The 21,045-nt window shown below is 43.6% G+C and overlaps 2 protein-coding genes across 2 annotated transcripts in view; one reads left to right on the top strand and one right to left on the bottom strand.

The window, feature by feature from the left end:
• The window catches only part of KLF9 (KLF transcription factor 9), a 30,266-nt gene extending 23,859 nt beyond the window's left edge, over positions 1-6,407 (top strand). The window contains exon 2 of the mRNA XM_060237448.1: positions 1,437-6,407. Within this exon, the coding sequence (XP_060093431.1) occupies positions 1,437-1,666 (230 nt within the window). The 3' untranslated portion in view covers positions 1,667-6,407. The remainder of the gene's footprint in view (positions 1-1,436) is intronic.
• A 10,850-nt stretch (positions 6,408-17,257) lies between these two features.
• SMC5 (structural maintenance of chromosomes 5) overlaps positions 17,258-21,045 on the bottom strand; it is an 88,391-nt gene continuing 84,603 nt past the window's right edge. The window contains exon 24 of the mRNA XM_060237447.1: positions 17,258-18,368. Coding sequence (XP_060093430.1) covers positions 18,240-18,368 — 129 coding nt within the window. The 3' untranslated portion in view covers positions 17,258-18,239. The remainder of the gene's footprint in view (positions 18,369-21,045) is intronic.

Genomic DNA, 21,045 nt, shown 5'->3' with positions numbered 1-21,045 from the left:
TGCCAGTATGAGACATGCTTTCTTAGATATGTTGAGCTCAGGCTCTTACCAGCAATTGGTACAAGTGAGTTATCACACATTCATATTTTAAGAAACTCATTTGTGAAGTTCTAATTTTGTCTATACTTTGTGTTAGTGACCAACTTTTAATCAATCTTTCCTTCACTTTTAAAATATGTATTGGAGGGAAGGAGGGCATCTGAAGCCAAGAAAAAGGCAACAGGAATACTATTTTTAAAAACAGTTATTAATATTAAACTAATATAGGTTAGTTATTTTATAGCAAATACTGCATAGGTAGGTATTTTGTTGTCATATTCTTAACATTGGAATTGCAATGACAGATAATGAGGGTCTGTAAAGACTATGTTATGAGTGATCTATTTTTCTTCTCTGAGTTTAGTAAAATAACAAAATGCACATGAATATGTTGTGTGATCACAGTCATGTCCTTGATGTTGTGCTTATATACCACAACCACCCCCTCCAATCCTTACAAGGTCCATGACCAGCCAAGTTAAAAGGATGATCTTTTTGATATTTTGTAGTGCTGGAAGCTTCTGTACAATTCTGCTGCTACTAGGGCTAAAAAAATTAATAAACATGGCTGGTTTGTTCTGTACAGATTAAAGGTTATGTATCTGAGTATAGATGGGAATGGCTATGGCTCTGTGGTAAGACTCATGCTTTTAATATCTGTTATTCCAAATTCAAACTCCCAGCTTCTTAACTGTAGGGAAATCTTTCAATTAGGATACTAGAGGGGTAGTTCCAGGCCCATCGCTAAGGGGGCTTCACCCCTAACTTTCTATTGGGCCCCCAACCTGGAGGAGCAGAAAGGGTGGGTGAAAGGCCACTGTAGCAGGTCTTCATGCTCTTGCAGCCAGTTGGCTACAGAAGTAGGAAGACCTGGCCTGCCAGCCCCGCCTCTCTGTCCTCTCCTGCTCAGCCAAGCAGGATGGGAGAGTGAGAGGTGGCAGGTCTTTGAGCTTCTTGCAGCTAGCCTAAAAAAATCCTGGTTATGCCCCTGGTAGTTCTGATACCTATTGCTAAAACTGGGCTATCTGTTCTCAGTAATGTCTTACACTGCATTTGGGCAGTAGGAGGTGCTTCTGTGCCACAATAAAATTTTAGCAAAGCTATTCCTTCTGTTGAATTCAGTGACACATTTAAGAATACTTTGTAATATTTTTTGCATCTTTCGGGCTGTATAGAACCAACGAAGTTTAATTATGGGTGTAAGCTTTCACATGCATGCTCATACCAAGAATTAAACTTCATTGGTCTTAAAGGCCACTGGACTCAAACTTAGTTCTGTTTCTTCAGACCAACATGGCTACTCACCTGAATCTGAGCTGTATAGTATACAAAACCAGCCTCAACTATTGTGTTCCTATTTCTTTTAACTCTCTTGTTTGATCCTTACCTTCCCACAGGTGAACGACCATTCCCTTGCACATGGCCAGATTGCCTTAAAAAGTTCTCCCGCTCTGATGAGCTAACACGGCACTACCGAACCCACACCGGCGAGAAGCAATTTCGATGTCCACTCTGTGAGAAGCGGTTCATGAGGAGTGACCACCTGACAAAGCACGCCCGTCGCCACACTGAGTTCCACCCTAGCATGATCAAGCGATCTAAAAAGGCCAGCTCTGCCTCCTTTTGAATGACAGACTAGAATTTGGGATTGGGTGGGAGGGGACAACCATTGTTGCAGAGGCATAACTGATCAGCACAAATATGTCCGCCACTGTACAGTAACTCCCCCTACTTGCATTTTGAAAGCACATGTAGCTGGAAGTTTAACATTTTGTCCCATCCACCCTGCTATGCTACCAACAACAGTCTTAAACCAGTGGCTGCCAGGTGGGAGTGGGGAGGGGGGCAGTGTGGGGATCAGCAGAAATAATGCAACTTTTTGTAGTTAAAAGAATCAACACTGGTGTATATATGTCTGACTGGGTGGTTTGACCTGTGACAACACAATAGTGATTCCAAGCTCTTTGTGATTGCTGTGTCATGGACATGTTTTGTTGACTAATGTAATGCTGCTTGTATTTAAAACAAAAACAAAAAAAGTTTAGTAAAACCACTTTCCAACTCACTCAGATACTTCTCAATTAAAACTCCATAGCACATGTTCAGAAGAAGATTCACTTCTCTGTCAATTACCCATCCTGTTTAAGACTGTTAAGAAAAAAAACCATTACATCTGGTGTTAATATTTGCTGATTGGTATTTTTAAAAAAAAAAAAGAAAAGAAAGAAATAAGCTGAAATTTATACTGATGAGGACCTGTTCGGTACTCAATCCAGGTCTTTTCTTTCTTTCTTTTGAATATAAGCTGTTCTTTTTTCCACTGAAAACATGCAGACATTAATCCAATTCAATAAGAAAAAGGAAAAACAAGAAATCAGCTCAGATTGCTTCTGATGTCACATGTATTTTGGCTCCATTATTCTATTGCCATTTACAAGCAAGAACAACATCACAAGTCATTCTAAAGAATGTGGCAGGAGCTGGAAACTAGGTTTCCTCCCCCAACCCAGTGGTTCCTGTACTTTCATCTGAAAACCATATACTGTACTGTATTATATAAATACCACTAACAGTGCTTTATTCTGCTGTATTTCGTTGGAATGAATGCATAACAGCAGCTACCATCTTTATAAGCTACCACTTTTGTAAAGGTTTTTTTCCTTGTGATGATCTCTCTCTCAAAGGTGCATTCTCTACATCCACTTGCCAGATTCCTATGACAGTCGATGGGAATTGTGTGTATATATGGAAGATTTTCCCTCCTACAAACCATTCCCTATGCTAATGGAGACAAGTAAAACTCATTTTTTAAAAAGTACTTTTCAAGAGACTTCTACCTTTTTCACAAATTGCAGCTGTTGTACAGAGTATGAGAAAAACAACAATACCACAACCACAAAAAAATGTGGTCATGAATATCTAATATGCAGGAGGTGTGTCTTAGTATGTTTTGTGGCATGCCACTGTGTACCTTGCAATCTTTACCCCATGTGTCAGGCTTGAAACATTTGATGATATGGCAATATTTCATCTATTGGGAAAAAATGAAGGTTTGCTCTTTAAAAGAAGAGCCAAGGTGTCACTGGAGGAAACTTGTTACATCTAGCCAAGTACTTATCTTTGTTAATGTTAAAAGCATGAACTTTACAAAGGTTGTTATCATGGACTTTCCCTCCCCCATCTCTTGTAATGGTGGAGAACTATGTTTACAAACTTTCCCCCTCAGAAACATTCTACTGATCTGCTGTTCTTTACTCCTCCTTCACAGAGAAGGCAGGAGCGGTGCAAATGTCATATCCAAGGCTAAATTCATCCCTGAGGTAATCACATTGCAGCCAGTGGGATTATACAAGGATCAATTTAACCCATCTTTGTAAAGAATCTGTACATACAAATCTTGTGAAGTACTCCTGCAATGACAGTATCTTCTTGTTTCACCTGATGAAAAGCTTGCTTCCTAGAAAAAAAATAAAACAACATCTCAGAGAGTAGAGTATTCTACAATAGTCTGTGGCTTCCAGCACTAGAACTCAGTATGCATCTAGCATTTTTACCTGTTTGGATCATTATAAGAATTGTGTCTATGCGAAGAAAATGGCTTCTAAATAGAGGTGTTAGGGGCATTGAACAATCTGTGGGATTTCAAACACAAAAAAGGGATGAGTTTTCTTCAGTGAAGACATGTCAGGAAACCAAGCACACTTTCTACCTCCGTTTCAGCTTTTTGAAACGTTTGTTTTATGATAAACCAAAATTAATTTCTGGTGTCCAAAATAAATTGTAGGGACATTTGTTCTTCCTTTTACAAACTAGTAGCCTGGCTATTTCTATCGCTATAGTGTAATAACTATTCTGCTTTACCAGTACTGTTAATGCTGCCTTGTTTGATAAGGGGTCAGGACCGTGTGGTAGGCCAGCAACTCACAACAATAGTATTGTTCTAACTGTCCTCCCCTTCTGTACAAGACCAATTATTAAGAGCATAAACTCTAACATGAGTCCTACTAATCCAACAGTTGCTCAAACTTTACTGTTGCTCTGATGTAGGACAAGTGCAGTATTAGCTACATAGAGGCTGGATGCTGAATGCTGTTATTTCACCTTAATGTCCAACACAAGTCACAGGCACAGGCCACATCCTTGACAAATAATCAGATCACATGGGCACAAGATGCAAAGACATGGTCGGACAGTGGTTAGGGGATTTGCCTACTTTACTAGGGTTGTGGGATCATGCCTTACTTGATGTCATGTTGCATGGTCACCTCCAGTCCACATGTAAATATATTGTGATTGTTTCCATTGGGAAGTCCAAGATGTGCAGACACCATGCTGGCTTCATTGCTCTTTTGCATAACGTGGGCTATAGACATGGAGATAGGGCTTTTTTTTTAGCAGGAACGCACAGGAACACAGTTCCGGCTGGCTTGGTGTCACAGGGTGTGGCCTAATGTTCAAATGAATTCCTGTTGGGCTGTTTCTATAGAAAAGCCCTATGTGAAACAATGGTGACATCAGGGGTGTGGCCAAATATGTAAATGAGTTTCTGCTGGGCTTTTTCTACCAAAAAAACCCTGCATGGAGATGATTAATCACACCACTAAACAGCTTGGAGTAATACTTTGCTGTGCCCCTAAAATGCATTTCTGCAGACAGTTCAGGCATCCAAGCTTGAACGCTGTCGGCAGAGTATATTTTAAAACAAAAACATGTTAATTGTTCCTCTCAACATTCTCATGTGCAAAACTTATCATAGAATGTACAAACTTGTATTTAGATTTATCTCTAAGGACTGTTCCATTTATAAAAATATCCCCCAAACAGCAATCAATTAACATTAGAATTTGCAATATTTTGACATTATAGAGAAGTGCACAGGACCATCCTGCTTAGGGTAGTTACTTGTTACTGCTAAATTGGTCTTCAGTTTTAGAGATTAATGTTTCTGTATGCCATTGCTAATCTCTTCAATACTGTGTTCTCAACAGTAACATGCAACAGGTTCTATTAAGGTTAAATCAATTAGAAAACTCATTCATTACAACCACCCACTGTGGAAGGGAACAGCAGGTATTGTAATGACAGAAGCAGGGTGATTCTGTGCACCAGGCTCTGGGCCACAGATTGGCACTGGATTGCTTTCTCCATTACTTTAATAGATATGGTTGTGCATAACCAGATCTGCATGTTTGACAACAATAGTGGGGCTGCAAAACCTGAATGTCACTTCACTACAAGGTGGTCTAGCAGCAGCTGGAGATTCCAGGGATGAAGGTATGGATGGGAGATATATAATCCTTTCCATAGCCATTACTTCTTGTCTGAACCTCCCCCACAGCCTTTCCTTGAGCAGAATCAAGAGGAAGAAAAGTCACTGAGGTAGGCTGGAGGGGGGGTGGGGGTCGGGCAGGGAGAAATTAGTTACCCTACTGTTTCTCCTTTGCAAATCCTCCCTGTTGCTCCACAGCAGCAATGGTTCCCAGCCCCATTTGCTGAATAGTATGTACATAGATTCAAATGTATACGAAAATGTGATATGAAAAAGGACAACGTACCTACTCATGCCCCAGAAAATGCACATTTAGGCCAAACCTCCAGGACATAAAATAGAAGCCTATTTCTGTGGCTGTGAGCCTCAACATGCTTACTTGAAGTAAGTTTCATTGAAATTAATGGAACTTGTTTCCAAACAAATATGATAAGTTTCGGGGTATATGTCATGCTTCTTAGGAGTCTTCCAAAAGTAAGCTACCCAGTTTCTTAACCACTAACAAAAAAAATGGGGAAAAGTTTGTCACTTTGGAGTAAAAGATAGTGAATTCCATGTGCAAACTTTACAATGTAGTAAAATCAGTTGTATTTTTTAACATAAGGGAATTTGGGAAGAGATTATTGCAAGTGTTGAGAAGAAAATAAAGTTATCTGAGTATCTATTTGCCACGTTACTCTGGAAATTTTTAAGAGTGCTGATGTTAAGACGGCTCCTCTCCTCAGTTCAGAAAGACCTTCCTAGAGAAGCCATGGCTTTAAACTATAGCTATACAACATCTTTTGTGAACAATTTTAACAACTTCTATACAGGTCTCTTTTCCATTTGCTGATGAACTTAGCCCAGTATGCACCAGATCGGACATACTCTTCAAATGCTGTTTTACTGCAGATTAACTATCTGTAACATTGTAAAATACCAACCTTTACAAGTTTAATCCATTTTATTTTTGTACAGTATTCGTATTCTTTCTAAGTTATTTTGCTGTCCTGTTTTGTAAATCACATGAAATTGTAAAAAACAAAAAAACAAAAAAGTAGTCATAGGTGTTTTGTATATATGTATATAAATTGTCCAAATAATAAAAAATAAAAAGAAATTTGTTGCTTGGGATTATTTGAGTCAGTTTATGATTGCACTAAATTTAACTTGGATTATTGTGAACTACTGCAGGAAACACTTTATTATCCACTGTGTGTATTATCCACTCAGCTAGTTTATCTAGACCATTTCATTTTCACTGAAATTAATAAGAACTGGGAAGAATCCAGTTCAGTTTACAAAATCAGTTAAAGCTAGAATACTTTAGTTCCACATATTCCTATTAATTTCAACAAATGCAGTTCTGAAGACTGCAAGGGTTTTCTCTTGTCAATAACATAAAATCTTCACTCACATGGTGCATGTAAGGCCCTTTTCTTTTGTAACCAATGATGGCAATTCTGATTGGAATGACAGCCTTAATCTTTCTTCAAGAAGTGAAGATGTGAGCATCAAGCACAGAGCTGCAGGGTTCCATCTGGAATGAGCTTGTACTCTTCCCCTTGGGTTCTTAGCTTGTGGCTTACAGCCTGAGACCTGCGCAGTAGGCAGTTTGGTGGGCAAAGACCGGTCCCAATCTGCTTGAGTTCTCTTTATTTAAATGGTGTTATCTGGAATTTGATCTAAGCCATTTGGGAAAAAGTGGCATAGAAATGCTCCAATAAAAGGTAATCTACATATTCACCATTTTCAGGCGACTTGCATATGCACTGCATATTTACCATGTGGTACCAGTATAGATAATTCAGTGCATGACTCAGATAGAGCATGTATACTAAGAACACCAGGCAATTAGCTTGGATGCTCATTGGAAGCAGCATTTATACCACCTGAATAAAGCTGTCATCAACTGGTGTGTGCACTGAAATAGAGGACTACCCCTGCTGAATCAGAGCAGTGATCTATCTACATCCAGTTTCAAACAGTGGCCAACAAAATGTCCCTGGAAAGCCTAGTAGGAAGAGCTAACTTCACACATCATCTGTTGCCCCAAATTTGGCAGCATTCAGAGGATTACTGGCTCCAAACATGGAGGTTCTATCTTATCATCATGGCTCACAGGCATTGATAAGACTTCTCCATTAGTTTGTCTAATTCCCTTTTAAAAGTATCTGACTTAGAGGCAATCACTACATCTTGGGCCTGTGAATTTCCACCAGTTAATTAATTAAAAACAGTTCCTTTTCACGAGGCTTGAACCAACTACCGGTAGCTCATTAGGTTGAGATTCTGTTTCTTGCCATTTTATCTATTAGCTTTACACATTCTGTGTTATACAAAAAATGTTTATGTGCCAATGTGCATCTTTTCAGTCTGAAGTCAGGGCTGTGTTGTCATTCTGTTTTATACAGTTTTGCAAATCAGCAGAAGGTTGTACAATTATGCTGTTTCAATATGATGGATATGGACCACAGCACATTTCATGAGCAACTTTAAGCCCATTATTTAAATCATCAACCAAGCAGGGTGAACAAGAATGATATACCAACAAAGTCTGGACACAGTCATGATGACAGATGCACTTTATGGTAAATTCTGGATTTACCAGAATGCACTCAATGCACAGCAGCCAAGAAGGTCTGAGCGCCTGCTCCGGCTGCAACGCCACTGAGGATGTTCTCCGCAGCTGAGAATGAAACATCTGGAAGGAAAACTTTCTCCAGTAGAACACGGCACTTGATCCCGAAAGATTCTACAAACCCTAATGATGTTACCAGCCGTGAAAACCTGAAATCTTTGATAATAATATCTTTAATTGCATTTGCCTGTGTCCTTTATAAAGTTTATCTCTCTGCTACCTGGCATTACATTTTATGATACACATGGCCCAGCCCCACAAAGTCCCATTTATGTCAGATCTGGTCCTTGTAACAAGAGTTTGACATCCTTGCTCTAACAGCTAGACTATGCTGGCTCTCAAAATGGTCAGGTATTAGTTCTTACTCCTTTCACTGATAAAGCTAAGCAGGGCCCCTCCTCAGAACCTAAAAGCAGAAAGGGCAGGAAGTAATTTCATCGGAAGAGATATTCTTTGATGCTTGTAGGCCCCTAGCTGAAAAAGAATTTTAAGGCCTCTATTTCAGTATTGAATTAGGCTAAATAATTAGTGCATGTACTCAGGGCCGGTGCTAAGGTTTCTGGTGCCCTAGACTAGCTGCCCAATAGTGCCCCTCCCCCCAAATTTAAAAAACAGAGAATTGTAGGAGAAATGAAGAAACCTGAAACTATTAACATTTTTAATTTAGTTTTCTCTTTAAAATTTTAATTAAAAAAAAATCAGATTAAGCAATAAAAATTGTGAGAATACTACTTGAGCCTTTTAGCTGGAGGTTCAAGGGACAAGACCTTCACATGACCATTTCTACTTGATCCTTTTAGTTGGAGGTGCCAGTGACAAGACCTTGTGCATGTGAAAGATGCTCTACCACTCTCCTATCCCATGGCTCTGTTAAAGCAGAGTGACAGCAAACAACTTCAACAGGAGCCAATTTTTAGAAACTGTAATTGGCTTTTCTTCAGCTTTTACAATTGGTTCATTTATCCCTGCCGGGCTCTGAGGAGCACACTGCACAAGAATGCAAAACCGGCCGGGCAGCGTCTGTGCTCCATGGAGCCTGCTTTCCATTGGGGAAGACAGGCACCAAGGAGCACACATGCTGCATGTGGGGAGAGGGGGCACCTGGCAGCAGCCCCTAGGCCAGGTGGCGCCCTTGGCAGCCACCTACTTGGCCTACTCCCATGCACCAGCCAAGCATGCACCACAGAACTAACTGAAAATATTTGGGTGGAGGTATGTTGCAGCATTGCATCCATGACCCAGTATTCCTCTTCTAGCATCACTAATTAATCTATTATCATCACTGAATTATTTGTATAGTATCACCAATTTGTTTTATTACTATTACAGTCAGAGGGCAGATCCAACTGACAAATCAGGTATCAGATTTTCAAATTAAACTCCAGTTAAAAGTATAAAATTTAGTTTAAAAAATTATATAAAATTACAAAGTTATATCATCACCAATGAACAATTTATAATACCACAATATGATACACTAGTTGTTGGGCTTCACAGCAACCCTAGAACTTTGTGTCTGCTAATTTGTGTTCAAGTTGCATGTTTATTATCTACTAACATCAAGCAAAAATAAGTACTATGTCAGTCCCCCCACAATAGGTTCAGATCCTGAAGGAAGCCTACTTCTCTATTTTCGGCTTATCAATGTACATTCTGACAATTAACTATTTCCTCAGCTCCAAAGGCTACATCATTTTCTTGGTTCTAGCATACGCTACCTTTCTCCTACCAATCACTCTTCTAAATTTATTTACTTAAATAATTTACTAGCCCCCTTTCCCCTCTTGTGGAACTCAACACAGCTTACAATATAAACGAAGCAACAATTACAAAAACACAGAAAAGGTTGCAATTAGGATTGCCGATAATAAAAGCAAAATCAATCAAAATCCAGTCCTAAAGAAAACTGTCTTCAGCTGCCTCTTGAAAATCAATGGTGAGCAGCCAGGTACACCTTCCTGGAAAGGCTGTTCCATACTCTTGGGGCTGCCACTGAATGCTACAGTGCTACCAGAGACTTTTCAGCTGAATGGTGCTTTCACACAGCCAAGAGTTTCAAAAACAAGCACTTCACTTCAATTGAATTAATCTCTGTATACCACAACTTTGCTGCCTTCTCTCATTGCCTGCAGTTAGTATAACAGTGGCCTCTGGTGGCTGACATGGGTAGCTGGCGCTGAAGAATTTATGTACAGGATGTAATTTGGCTAATGATTCGGTTTCAGAACATCATCCCCACTGGTGAGTTCTGTAGTTGAATGAAGCACACACTGTGCTCTGCAAAGAGCCAGCATTGCATCTCCATGTACAGAAGGTACTAACAAATGCTCTAAGGGTACAGAAGTGATGAAAGCAACAATTCATATGATTCATCATACCCATCTTAACAGAAGGTCCCCTCAACATTAGAAGAACATGATCCCCTTCGAAAGTCCACTGCCTGGTTTGCATAATGGAAATCTACTGTTATAGTCTAAGCAAAGTTACCCCCATCTAATAACATTGAATTCAATGGGCTTAGAAGGGTGTAATTCTCTTACTTTGGGGTAGTGGTTAAGTGCGTGGACTCTGATCTGGGAGAACCAGGCTTGATTCTCCACTGCTCCAAATGCACCTGCGGGGTGACCTTGGGTCAGTCACAGTTCTCTCAGAGCTGTTCTCTCAAGAGCAGGTCCCTGAGAGCTCTCTCAGCTTCACCTACCTCACAGGGTGTATCGTGGGGAGAGGAAGGGAAGGAGATGGTAAACCACTCTGAGACTCCAAGTGAAGGTATAACTTCAATCTTCTCTTCTTCCTTAGGATGACACTGCAAGTGACTGAAAGAGGCCTGCAATTTAGCTTTTCAAAGAACAGAAGAGTAAACCTTTCCTTTGCTGTGGTATAATGGACAAAAACAGGTTTCCTACCTGTAACTGATGATCTTCGAGTGGTCATCTGTGCAGTCACACTGATGGGATATAGGCGCCCGCGCCGATCTCGATCGGTATTCTTGAAAGCTGCGGATTTCCGCGCCCCAGGCCCAGTGCGCATGCGCAGAAGCCCCACCGCGCATGCTCACAGGGACCGGAGCGGACATCCCGCCAGTTCCTTCTGACCGCTGCGTAAGCCCGTATAGATGGACCGGCAGCGGAGGGGAAGGAGGGCGGGTAGTGTGACTGCACAGATGACCACTCGAAGATCATCAGTTACAGGTAGGAAACCTGTTTATCTTCTTCGTGGTCTCTGTGCATCACACTGATGGGAGATTAGCAAGCCAAAGTCCTACCTGGAGGAGGGTGCAACGGTCCATCAGCGAGAAACCTCTTGAAGCACCGCACGGCCCACTGATGAGCGTCTACGCCAGTTCAGGTCCAGCGCATAATGGTTGATAAACGTATGCGAGGAGGACCAAGTGGCAGCATCACAAATGTCTTTCAGTGGTATTCCTCTCATAAAGGCTGCCGAAGTAGCTAGGGCTCTCGTGGAATGAGCTCTAATCTGTCTTGGCAGAGGTTGCTTGTTCAACAGGTAGCACAGTTTTATAGTCTCGGTTAACCACTTAGAGATTCGCTGCGACGAAACTCTTACACCTTGCGATGTTGTGGAGTACGAGACAAAGAGTCTAGGGTCCCTTCGTCCAGGTCCCACTCTATGCAAGTAGAATGAGAGAGCCCTTTTCACATCCAGTGTATGGAGTCTCCTTTCGGAGTCTGTACTTGGATTAGGAAAGTATGTGGGTAGGCATATTTCTGCATTCAGGTGAAAAGCAGACGTTACTTTCGGAAGAAATGTTACATCAGGACGTAAGCACACTCCTTCCGTACTGAATTTTAAATATGGGTCGTCGCAGCGCAGCGCTGCCAGTTCACCAACCCTGCGAGCAGAGGTAACGGCCACCAAGAAGGCTGTTTTCCAGGACAGTAATTGCAAGGAACATGTCGCCATGGGTTCGAAGGGTTTTCCCGTTAATGCCCGTAGTACCGCTGGGAGGTCCCAAGCAGGGGCTGGGATTCGCACCGCAGGGTACAACTTGGCCAAGCCCTTTAAGAACCGTTTAGTATCAGGGTGTGAGAACACAGAGTGGCCTTCAAGTTGTTCATGGTTAGCCGATATGGCTGCTAAGTACACTCTCACAGATGACACCGTTAGTCCCCTGTCAAGGAGTGAGAGCAGAAAGTCCAGGATTAGTGGGAGGCCTGCTGTCTTGGGTTCCCTGTTAGTTTTGTTCACAAATTGGATAAACCTTGTCCATTTATAATCATATGATTTTCTCGTGGATGATTTTCTACTATTCAACATAACGTCCCGGGCTCTATCGGACAATGTCGTCACACCAGCCTCCATGCCGTGAGTTTCAAGTGAGGCACGTCGTGGTGAATCACTCGTCCCTCGTGTGACAGTAGAAGGTCTGGGCTCATCGGAAATTGGTGGAACATTCCGCGAGACAGCCTCAGTATCGGAGAGAACCACTGCTGTCTGGGCCACCACGGTGTGATGAGAATCCCCTTGGGGTGTTCGAGTTGAATCTTGTGAATCACCCTCGTAATTAGCGGGATTGGTGGAAAGAGGTACACATGCAAGCGAGTCCATGGGATCAGTAACCCATCTCCCAACGACAGAGGGTCTGCACCCCCTCTGCAGCAAAATTTGTCGCATTTTGCGGTGTTGCGTGTGGCAAAGACATCCACTTCCGGTGTGCCCCACTTCTGGAACACCGGTAGGAGGAACTCCCAGTTGAGTTCCCACTCGTGGAGTGAGGCCCCTCCCCGACTGAGGTAATCCGCACAGGCATTCAGATTGCCCGGTAGGTGAGTGGCTACTAGGGTAACGTTCGACTCTCTGCAAATTTCCCAAATCTGTAGCGCTAGAAGGCATAACTTCCTTGAGACTGTGCCGCCTTGTCTGTTTACATAAGATAGGGCTGTGGTGTTGTCTGTCAAGATCGCTACCGTTCTCCCCACAATCTGGTGTCTGAATGAGAGAATGGCATGATGTATGGCCAGCAGCTCTAGGAAATTGATGTGGCAGCGCAGAAGGCCCTGAGGCCATCTGCCCCCCACACACATATCGTTCGCATGTGCTCCCCAGCCCCATAAGGATGCATCCGTCGTTATGGTGAATGTGGGAGTCTGCCTGTGAAATGGGGCTCCCTGGAGGAGGTTCTGCTTTTCCTGCCACCAGTATAGAGTCCAGATTACTGACGTTGGGACCGTCAGTTGGCGTGAGGGGAGGTCTGTCTGACAGTTGAACACGCGCAGAAACCATAACTGTAGCATTCGCATGTGGAATCTGGCGAATTTCAGTACTGCCGTGGTCGCTGCCATTAAGCCCAGGAGGCGTTGGACTTGGAACGCTGTGACTGTATGGTTGACTAAGAACACATGTATTAGGGATTGGATATCCTCCGCTCTTTGTGCTGGGAGGAATGCCCTGCAAACTTGTGAGTCCAGAATGGCCCCTATGAATTGCACCCTCTGAGCGGGTTGCAGTGCCGATTTCTTTAGGTTGACCTGTAGGCCTAAGGTTTGCAGAAGGGTTAAGGTGACTTCTATGTGCTGTAGTAGTAGGGGTTTCGAACTCGCCACCAGCAGCCAATCGTCTATGTAAGGAAAGATAGTGATCCCTTGTAGACGTAGATGAGCTGCCACCACCACCATGGTCTTTGTAAAAACTCTCGGTGCCGTGGAGAGGCCAAAAGGCAAGGCTTTGTATTGGTAGTGGGAGTCTCCAACTGCAAACCTGAGGAACTTCCTGTAGTCGTGGTGTATAGTTACATGAAAGTAGGCATCTTGCAGGTCCAGTGTGGCCATCCAATCCCCTTGGTTCAGTAGGGGTAGGATGTTTTGTAGGGTAGGCTGCTTGGGGAACTGCTTCTTGTTCCACGGCTTGTTCCAGGAGCGTCTCCCTTGGGGCCTAGATGAGATGGGGACCCCTAAATTGCGTGACGTTTTAATACTTTTATCCATCTCCTGCAGTATGGTATCGGTATTGGAGCTGAATAATCCGCTTCCATCGAATGGGAGATCTTCGATGCAGGATTGTGTATCCTGCTGGAGCGCCGTGGACCGCAACCAAGAGTGACGTCTTAGGGTGATCGCTGAGGTAAGTGTCTTTGCTGCAATGTCACCTGCGTGTTTGGCAGAATTGATTTGCTGTTTTGCTAATGCAATGCCTTCCCTTTGGATTTTCTTCATTGCCTGTTTGGTTTGTTCTGACAGGTCTGGTAGAGCCGACAATTGGTCCCACAGGGCATATTGATAACGGCCCATACACGCTCCATAGTTTGCAACTTTTACTCCTAACGAACCTGCTGTGTAGAACTTTCTGCCTAGGTTGTCTAGTTTCTTCCCTTCTTTGTCTGGGGGAGAAGCATTTGTCTTTCTGGCCTTTGAGGACGATGCCACTACTACAGAGTTTGGTTTCGGGTGGGTAAATAAAAACTCTGCTGTGGATTCCTGGACTCGATACATATGGTCCAGCCTGCGGGAGCTTATTGGTGTTGAAGCTGGTTTGTCCCAGGACGATTTTGTGGTGTGGAGCATGACCGTTGTAAGCGGTAAGGCGATGGCCGTCGAGGTGTCTAGCTGGACGACATCGAACACGTTGTCGGTGACTACCGGCTCTGGTTGGACCGTCGGTAGCGACAGGGTGTGTGCCATCCTTCTAATTAGATCCCCATACGATTTCAAGTCCTCGGATGGGGATATGGGGAGCTCCTCGCCCACTTTACTTGATGGAGCCGGTTCCTCTGGGGAGGAGATGTCTTGGTCTTCCCGGGGAGAACCTTCCTCAGATCTGGGGGAGCCTTCTACCGAGCCCGAGTGCTCCGAGGAATGTTTGGGCGTCTCTGGAGCCTTTGGTGACTCAGGGGTCTTTCGACTCTCCGAACTTCGCCGTCGTGGGGAAGTCTTTTGTGTCCTTGGCGGTGTCGTGTCAGGTGGTTTTGACACCGACGCCGACGGAGTGTGCCTCGGCTTGTACGACGTCCGGGATCGTACTGATGCTTCAGACTGCTGGTCCCAATCCAGAGGTCTGGGTGTGAACCAGGGGAACATGGAGGGCATAGGGCACGACCCGTATAGGTATTGCCACTGCCGCTGATCCCATGACATTGGGGGCGGTGGTTTCCGAGGAGATCGATCTCTGACGCGGGATCTCTCCTCTGAATCTCGGGATCGATGTCGACCCCGGGGACTACGCCGAGGGCTGGTTGAGTAGTCGCGCCCGCCGTCTTCTCTAGGTGCTGACCGATGGGTCTCGGGTCGGTGTTCGGGATTGAACAGTGTCCTCCACCATATGTGTATCTGGTGGACTACCTTCTGCCCCCGATCGTTGCGATAGATCAAAGTCGCGGTCCGAGTCGGAGGATATGGCGATTTGCGTCGACATCGATGCCAATACCGGGGGGCTTGAACGGCGGCGAGGGGAGGCGAATAGCTTCAACGGTGGAACTCTCGCTGCCGATTCCGATGGCGATGGCGATGTCGGGAGCGAAGTCGCGGACGACCGATGCTTATCCGACTTTTTCTTCTTCGCTTCCGGCTGAGGTCCCTTCTCCTCCCTTGGCCGTTTTGCAGGAGTGGAGGAGGCGGACCTTGATGCCGAGCCCGACTTCGTGGGGCGATCGGCGTCGGGGGCGCTCTTGTCGGTGCCGAGCGACTCCGACGTTGACGGCTTGTGCTGCGCCGTCGACATCTTCTTAGGCGACAGAGCTTTTTCCATCAGTGCCGCCGCTAAACGTCCCGCGCGGTTTTTCTTCGTTTGGCGGGAAAACTTCGCGCAGTGAACACACGCGTCAGGGATGTGTGTCTCTCCCAGGCAAAAAAGACAAAGAGCGTGCCCGTCTGGGGGAGCGATTTTGCTACCGCAGTTCCTGCACCTCTTGAAAAATCCCCACCGCTTTTCCATGCGGGGGGGAGGGGGGGGGGAAAGGGCGGGAAGAGAGAACTGAGGAGAAAAGTCCCGAAACAAAATGTTTCTTTCCGCCTCTTAGTCTTTAAAAAGACTGTTGTGTGGACTAAGCCAAATAAAATATCTGATAAATCCAACGATAGCAACTTCCAAGAAAGGATTCCTACCGACCGTAGCGAGAGATCGACTGATCCAAGCGGCGGTCAGAAGAGAACTGGCGGGATGTCCGCTCCGGTCCCTGTGAGCATGCGCGGTGGGGCTTCTGCGCATGCGCACTGGGCCTGGGGCGCGGAAATCCGCAGCTTTCAAGAATACCGATCGAGATCGGCGCGGGCGCCTATATCCCATCAGTGTGATGCACAGAGACCACGAAGAAGATCACTAGTATCTTTTTCCACAGTGTTAGAATTATAACAATGTTATCAGATGCAGGAGATGATAATTAGTGAAGATTACTGACCTCTGTATAACTAAATCTTTTGTTATTGTAATCCTAATATACCATTATAAAATTATAGTAGCTAACCCTAAAGACCTAATTGAATGAGATATGATTGGGTGAATTGGTCATTTTCACTGGCAAAAGAGAATAGTTGCTCCTTTGACTATCAAAAAAGCTACTCTGGGCAACATGGACCCCATGTGGGCTCAAGCTATGCAGGACAATAGCTGAAATGGGCTATTGAACAAGATCAAGTGCACAAACTAGAAGAATCCAACCTAATGATAAAACTGAAATGAGATTTAAAGAAATAATAGCTGAAAATTTGACACATTTACTCACATGACAACCAGAAACTGGAAAAATATTCCCACAAAACTTGGGCAAGAAACTTGTATATATTTTGCTTTTAGCAAACTACAGCACAAGCCACTCACATATCCACAATAATCAGAGATGGCCAATTCTTAGATGAGTTGGCAAAAACTGCCTGATGTGCATCCTTGCTTTACGATTTCTGAAGGATGTTAAGTCACGCAGAAGTTGCCAGTATACACTTTACAGAAACTCAATACCAGGGCTTTTTTGGTAGAAAAAGCCCAGTAGGAACACATTTGCATATCAGGCCACACCCCTTGACACCAAGCCAGCCAAAACTACGTTCCTGTACATTCCTGCTCAAAAAAAAGCCCTGTTCTATACTCTTTCAGGGGGGATTCAGTCATTTGTATATGAAAAATCCCAACAAACTCTCAACTCCCCAATGTCTTTTCTATGCTAGTAAATTTTACAGTTTACTTTCCTGAGAGCAGAACTGATGTCTGAGAAAATCTCTTAATCAGAACTAGGAATGTTCCTAATTTATGAATTGAGGTTCAAAAGTATTTTCCTTAAATTTTTCTCAGATTGGAAGATCCTAACCTGAGTGTATTTCCTGTTCCAGTCTTACATTCTGCTAAATACTAGAAGCATTAAAAATAAATATTGCTAGTTGGAATGGTTTCTAAAATAAATTTATTATACAAAAATTGCTATAATGTTTTTGGCAAAAGATGTACATATACAAAAGACATCAGGGTAAAATTTAGTATTTCCTACCACATAACATTGGTACATTTTTTAAAATAAGCAAACATAAGGAAAACAAATTGTTCTCTCTTGAAGATTTTTTTTAAAAAAATGATATTGCATGTTTGTTTTCACAAGAGTCTGAAAGTATCTCTTCCTCCAGAACACAAGTTTGATTAAGATGGTACCTTACCAACAAGTGAAGACCTGTACATGTTATATCTAGTGCCAAACATTAATTACAGACATCAGATCTTTAAACAGGATATTTAACAAAGATACTTGGGAGCTTACAATTGTTCACAGTGACAATTGTTAAACTTTCTTATTGAACAAATTTGGTGAAATCTTTACCACTTTACCAGCAAATCCAAATGGTATAGCACAACATTTATGGATACAAGAAAAGGATTTGAATATGTTGACACAAGTGAAAGCCTGCCATGGTAATGTTTCTTTCCCTCACATATTGCCAAGGACTGAAATAAAGTCCTTCAGCTCTAGCCCAAAAATATAGTACACAGTCCTTAAGAGGAAAGTAATCAAAAGGTAAAAATAAACATTTATATATACACATATTGTAAGAACATATAATATTAGCCTTTGCAATAATACAGACTGTAAATAGATGGGCCTGAAGATATCATGAACAAAACAATGGTGGAAGACTGCATCACACCGTTGAGCTGCTGAGTTCTGACCTAAATGATATCAAACCAGAAAGACTTTCTTAATATCTTAGCAATTCATTGAGGAGAATTCAAGGTTCCTACTTTTCCATAAGGCCTTTGTGTTTGAGGAAGTTGTTAATTCTATTGATTCTTCTAAGTAAACAAACTTCCTGAGTTCTCCAATTTTCTCCAACGGATTTTTGTTCTGGGTTCCACAAAGCGTTGAATTCTGTCGATAAATTACTTCTGAAATCGCTGTCGTCTTCTGTAGAAAGCCTTTAAGTTCCAGTTACTTGATTCTAGCATAGAAGATCCATTGTAGACCAACAACACAGTCATTTTCTCTGTGTAAGTGAGGTCCTGCAAGAGCTGTCAACAAAACAAGGAAGAAAGCCTCATTAAGCAATATTTCTTCTACCAAGCACCACAGTTGTTTATTAATGTACCTCAGCACTTCCCACAGACTTCTACACAGCAGCTGTATGCCATTCCTCAGGTACATATCGCTGTTGCACTCTTTCTGACCTGCCAAGGCCAGGTAATTTTTTTGCCAGATGGGAAAGGCAATACATGCAGAATAAATTATTATTACAGTAGGATCCCCAATATTATTGTGTTCTTTATAGCACTCTTCACCATAGTGATTACATAAACATCACCATATTGACGATACATTCCAAAACACATTTTTTCTGCCATGGATCCATGAGAACATATGCAAAAGCAAAAAGATTTTTTAAACAAAGGATCCCAAATAAAGAGGAAATACAGAGACATGTAGGAGATTTTAGAAAAGGAGTTGAAAGGAAGAAAAGTTGTTGAGAAAAAGACAGGGAATGCGGGGGAGCACCAATAAATGTAACTTTCAGTCTAATTATGAATAAAGACTGGGCTGGACCTTGAGGAACAATTTCGGTAGCAAATATGCTTTCCCCTAGAAGAACTCCCTGTTAGAACTGACATTTTGGTGAGCAATCAAAAATATATTCAGAGATGCCTAGAATAAAGTAATATGGGTATAATGTGGCCAAGGAAAAGCACTCTGAAGACCCACTGACTCAAATGGGAGTGATTTCAGAATGGACTAGCATCAGAATCCAGAGGCCACGATCACACCTCTGGTTCAAATGTATTAAGACACTTTTTAAAAGTTATCATATAAGAAAAGGTTTTGAATTAGTCACAAAAGTATTTACAAATATGAAATCATATTTTTAAAATGAAATGATATTTTTAAAAAGCCTCACATCCTTTATCATCATCTAAAAATAGAATATACTTCTCAAATATTAAACCCAGATGTACAAATCCCATAACAATTCTTAATACAGCAGAACCACAATATTGTTTATGGCATTCCCTCTCAAGAAGTTCCATGGAGCTGCGGCATCACAACAGAGAAGGCCCCACTGATTCAATACAATATAGAGGACATTTCCTTCAGGTCTCAACAGACGGGATGGTTTATATCAGGGGTGGCGAACAGTAGCTCTCCAGATGTTTTTTGCCTACAACTTCCATCAGCCCCAGCCATTGGCCATGCTGGCTGGGGCTGATGGGAGTTGTAGGCAAAAAACATCTGGAGAGCTACCGTTGGCCACCCCTGGTTTATATAGTCAAGAACATTCCCTCAGTTATACAAGCAGTGAGGGGAATCTTAATGTCGTGCCCCGCCTCCTCCCATGGCCCCACACCTCCAGCAGATGTTGCTCCCTGGCTCAAGGGGCCCCTCCTGGTGACAGCTGGGGGGGTTCAGACTAGGTAAGAGGCCAGGTTAAAGTGCACCTGGGCCTCTGGTTGCTGTGCTGCTTGTCTCTCTCTCCACATGCTCCAGTCTTCAGCATCACCTCTTCTTTTCTCATCATCCTGTGTGACTGCCCTCTCCCATTTTATGCCTCTGAACCTCCCCAGTTCCCTCCCTCTCATTCCCCACCTTGGCCCCACCCCTCCTTTAAAGCTGGAGATGCTCAGGCTGGGTGTGTGTGTACGGTTGCATCAGTTTCTTGGCCAGCCTCCACTTGAGTGCTTCCTCCTCCGCTCTGGGCAGCTGGGCAGTGAGCACAGCGGCCTCTGGTTGTCCTTGGGGGTTGTCAGGATCCTTCTGGCTTTGTACCGCTTCCTCCCAGCTCGGCGACGGCAGCACCACAACAGAGTGACAGGCTGCCCGAACTTGTGACTGTGCCCAGCGGCCCCAGACTACATCCTCAGGGCTCTGCAGGCAGACTTTGCAGCAGGGCAGCATCTCCCTCCAGCTCAGCCGGGCCTTTGGTGGGTGCCCTGCTTTTGAGGGTCTTTCTGGGCTGCGCCAAGGCAAGGGGGCATGCAGGGCAAGTCCTGGCCAGGACTGGTTGGGACACTTAAGACATGTCTGCCATGTCTAGGAAGGCAGAGTTTCTGTTTCAGGTATTATAAGTCTGGGCATGGTCAGAGATGCAAGCCAAAGGGCAGGAAAACACAGTTGTACTTACCTGTAAACAGTTGTTCATCAACGTCTTCTGTGCAACCACACATTGGGACTGTACCTGCACAGGCCAGCTGCAGACATTTTCTTCCTAGCTTGAAAACTCCAAAGAGGAGATGCCCTGCCTCTTTTCAAGCTGGAGCACGCAAAGGATTCCCACCCAACGTGTCCTGTGCTCCGATGACAGGTGCCTGCTTCCCGCAGTTCTTGCTAAGCTGCTGTGAGCCCCCTTTCATGGCATAATAGGCCCTGTGAGAGCTCATGGTGAGGCAGGAGGGAGAGAATGTGTCTGCCCAGAAGATGTCAATGAGAAACAATTACAGCTAACTGCAACTGTTTTCATCTTCCATCTTCTCATTCAGCCTCACATTGGGACCATAAGAGAGCTACTCACCAGGGGGGCTGCGTGAGTCTCACTGGAACAGAGCTTGTAGAACAGCTTTGCTTGTATCTGCTTCTTTCCTCACCTGAAGATCTAAAGCATAACATTTCAGAAATGTTTCATCTGTTGACCAGGTTGCTGCCTTAAAGATGCCCAGAAGGTGAACCTGTTGATGAAAGGTGGCAGACCACCCCTGCGCTCTG

This window comes from Heteronotia binoei, chromosome 4 (genome assembly GCF_032191835.1).
Source record: "Heteronotia binoei isolate CCM8104 ecotype False Entrance Well chromosome 4, APGP_CSIRO_Hbin_v1, whole genome shotgun sequence".
In the NCBI taxonomy this organism is placed as follows: Eukaryota; Metazoa; Chordata; class Lepidosauria; order Squamata; family Gekkonidae; genus Heteronotia; species Heteronotia binoei.
This window is presented reverse-complemented; position numbering and strand designations above follow the sequence as displayed.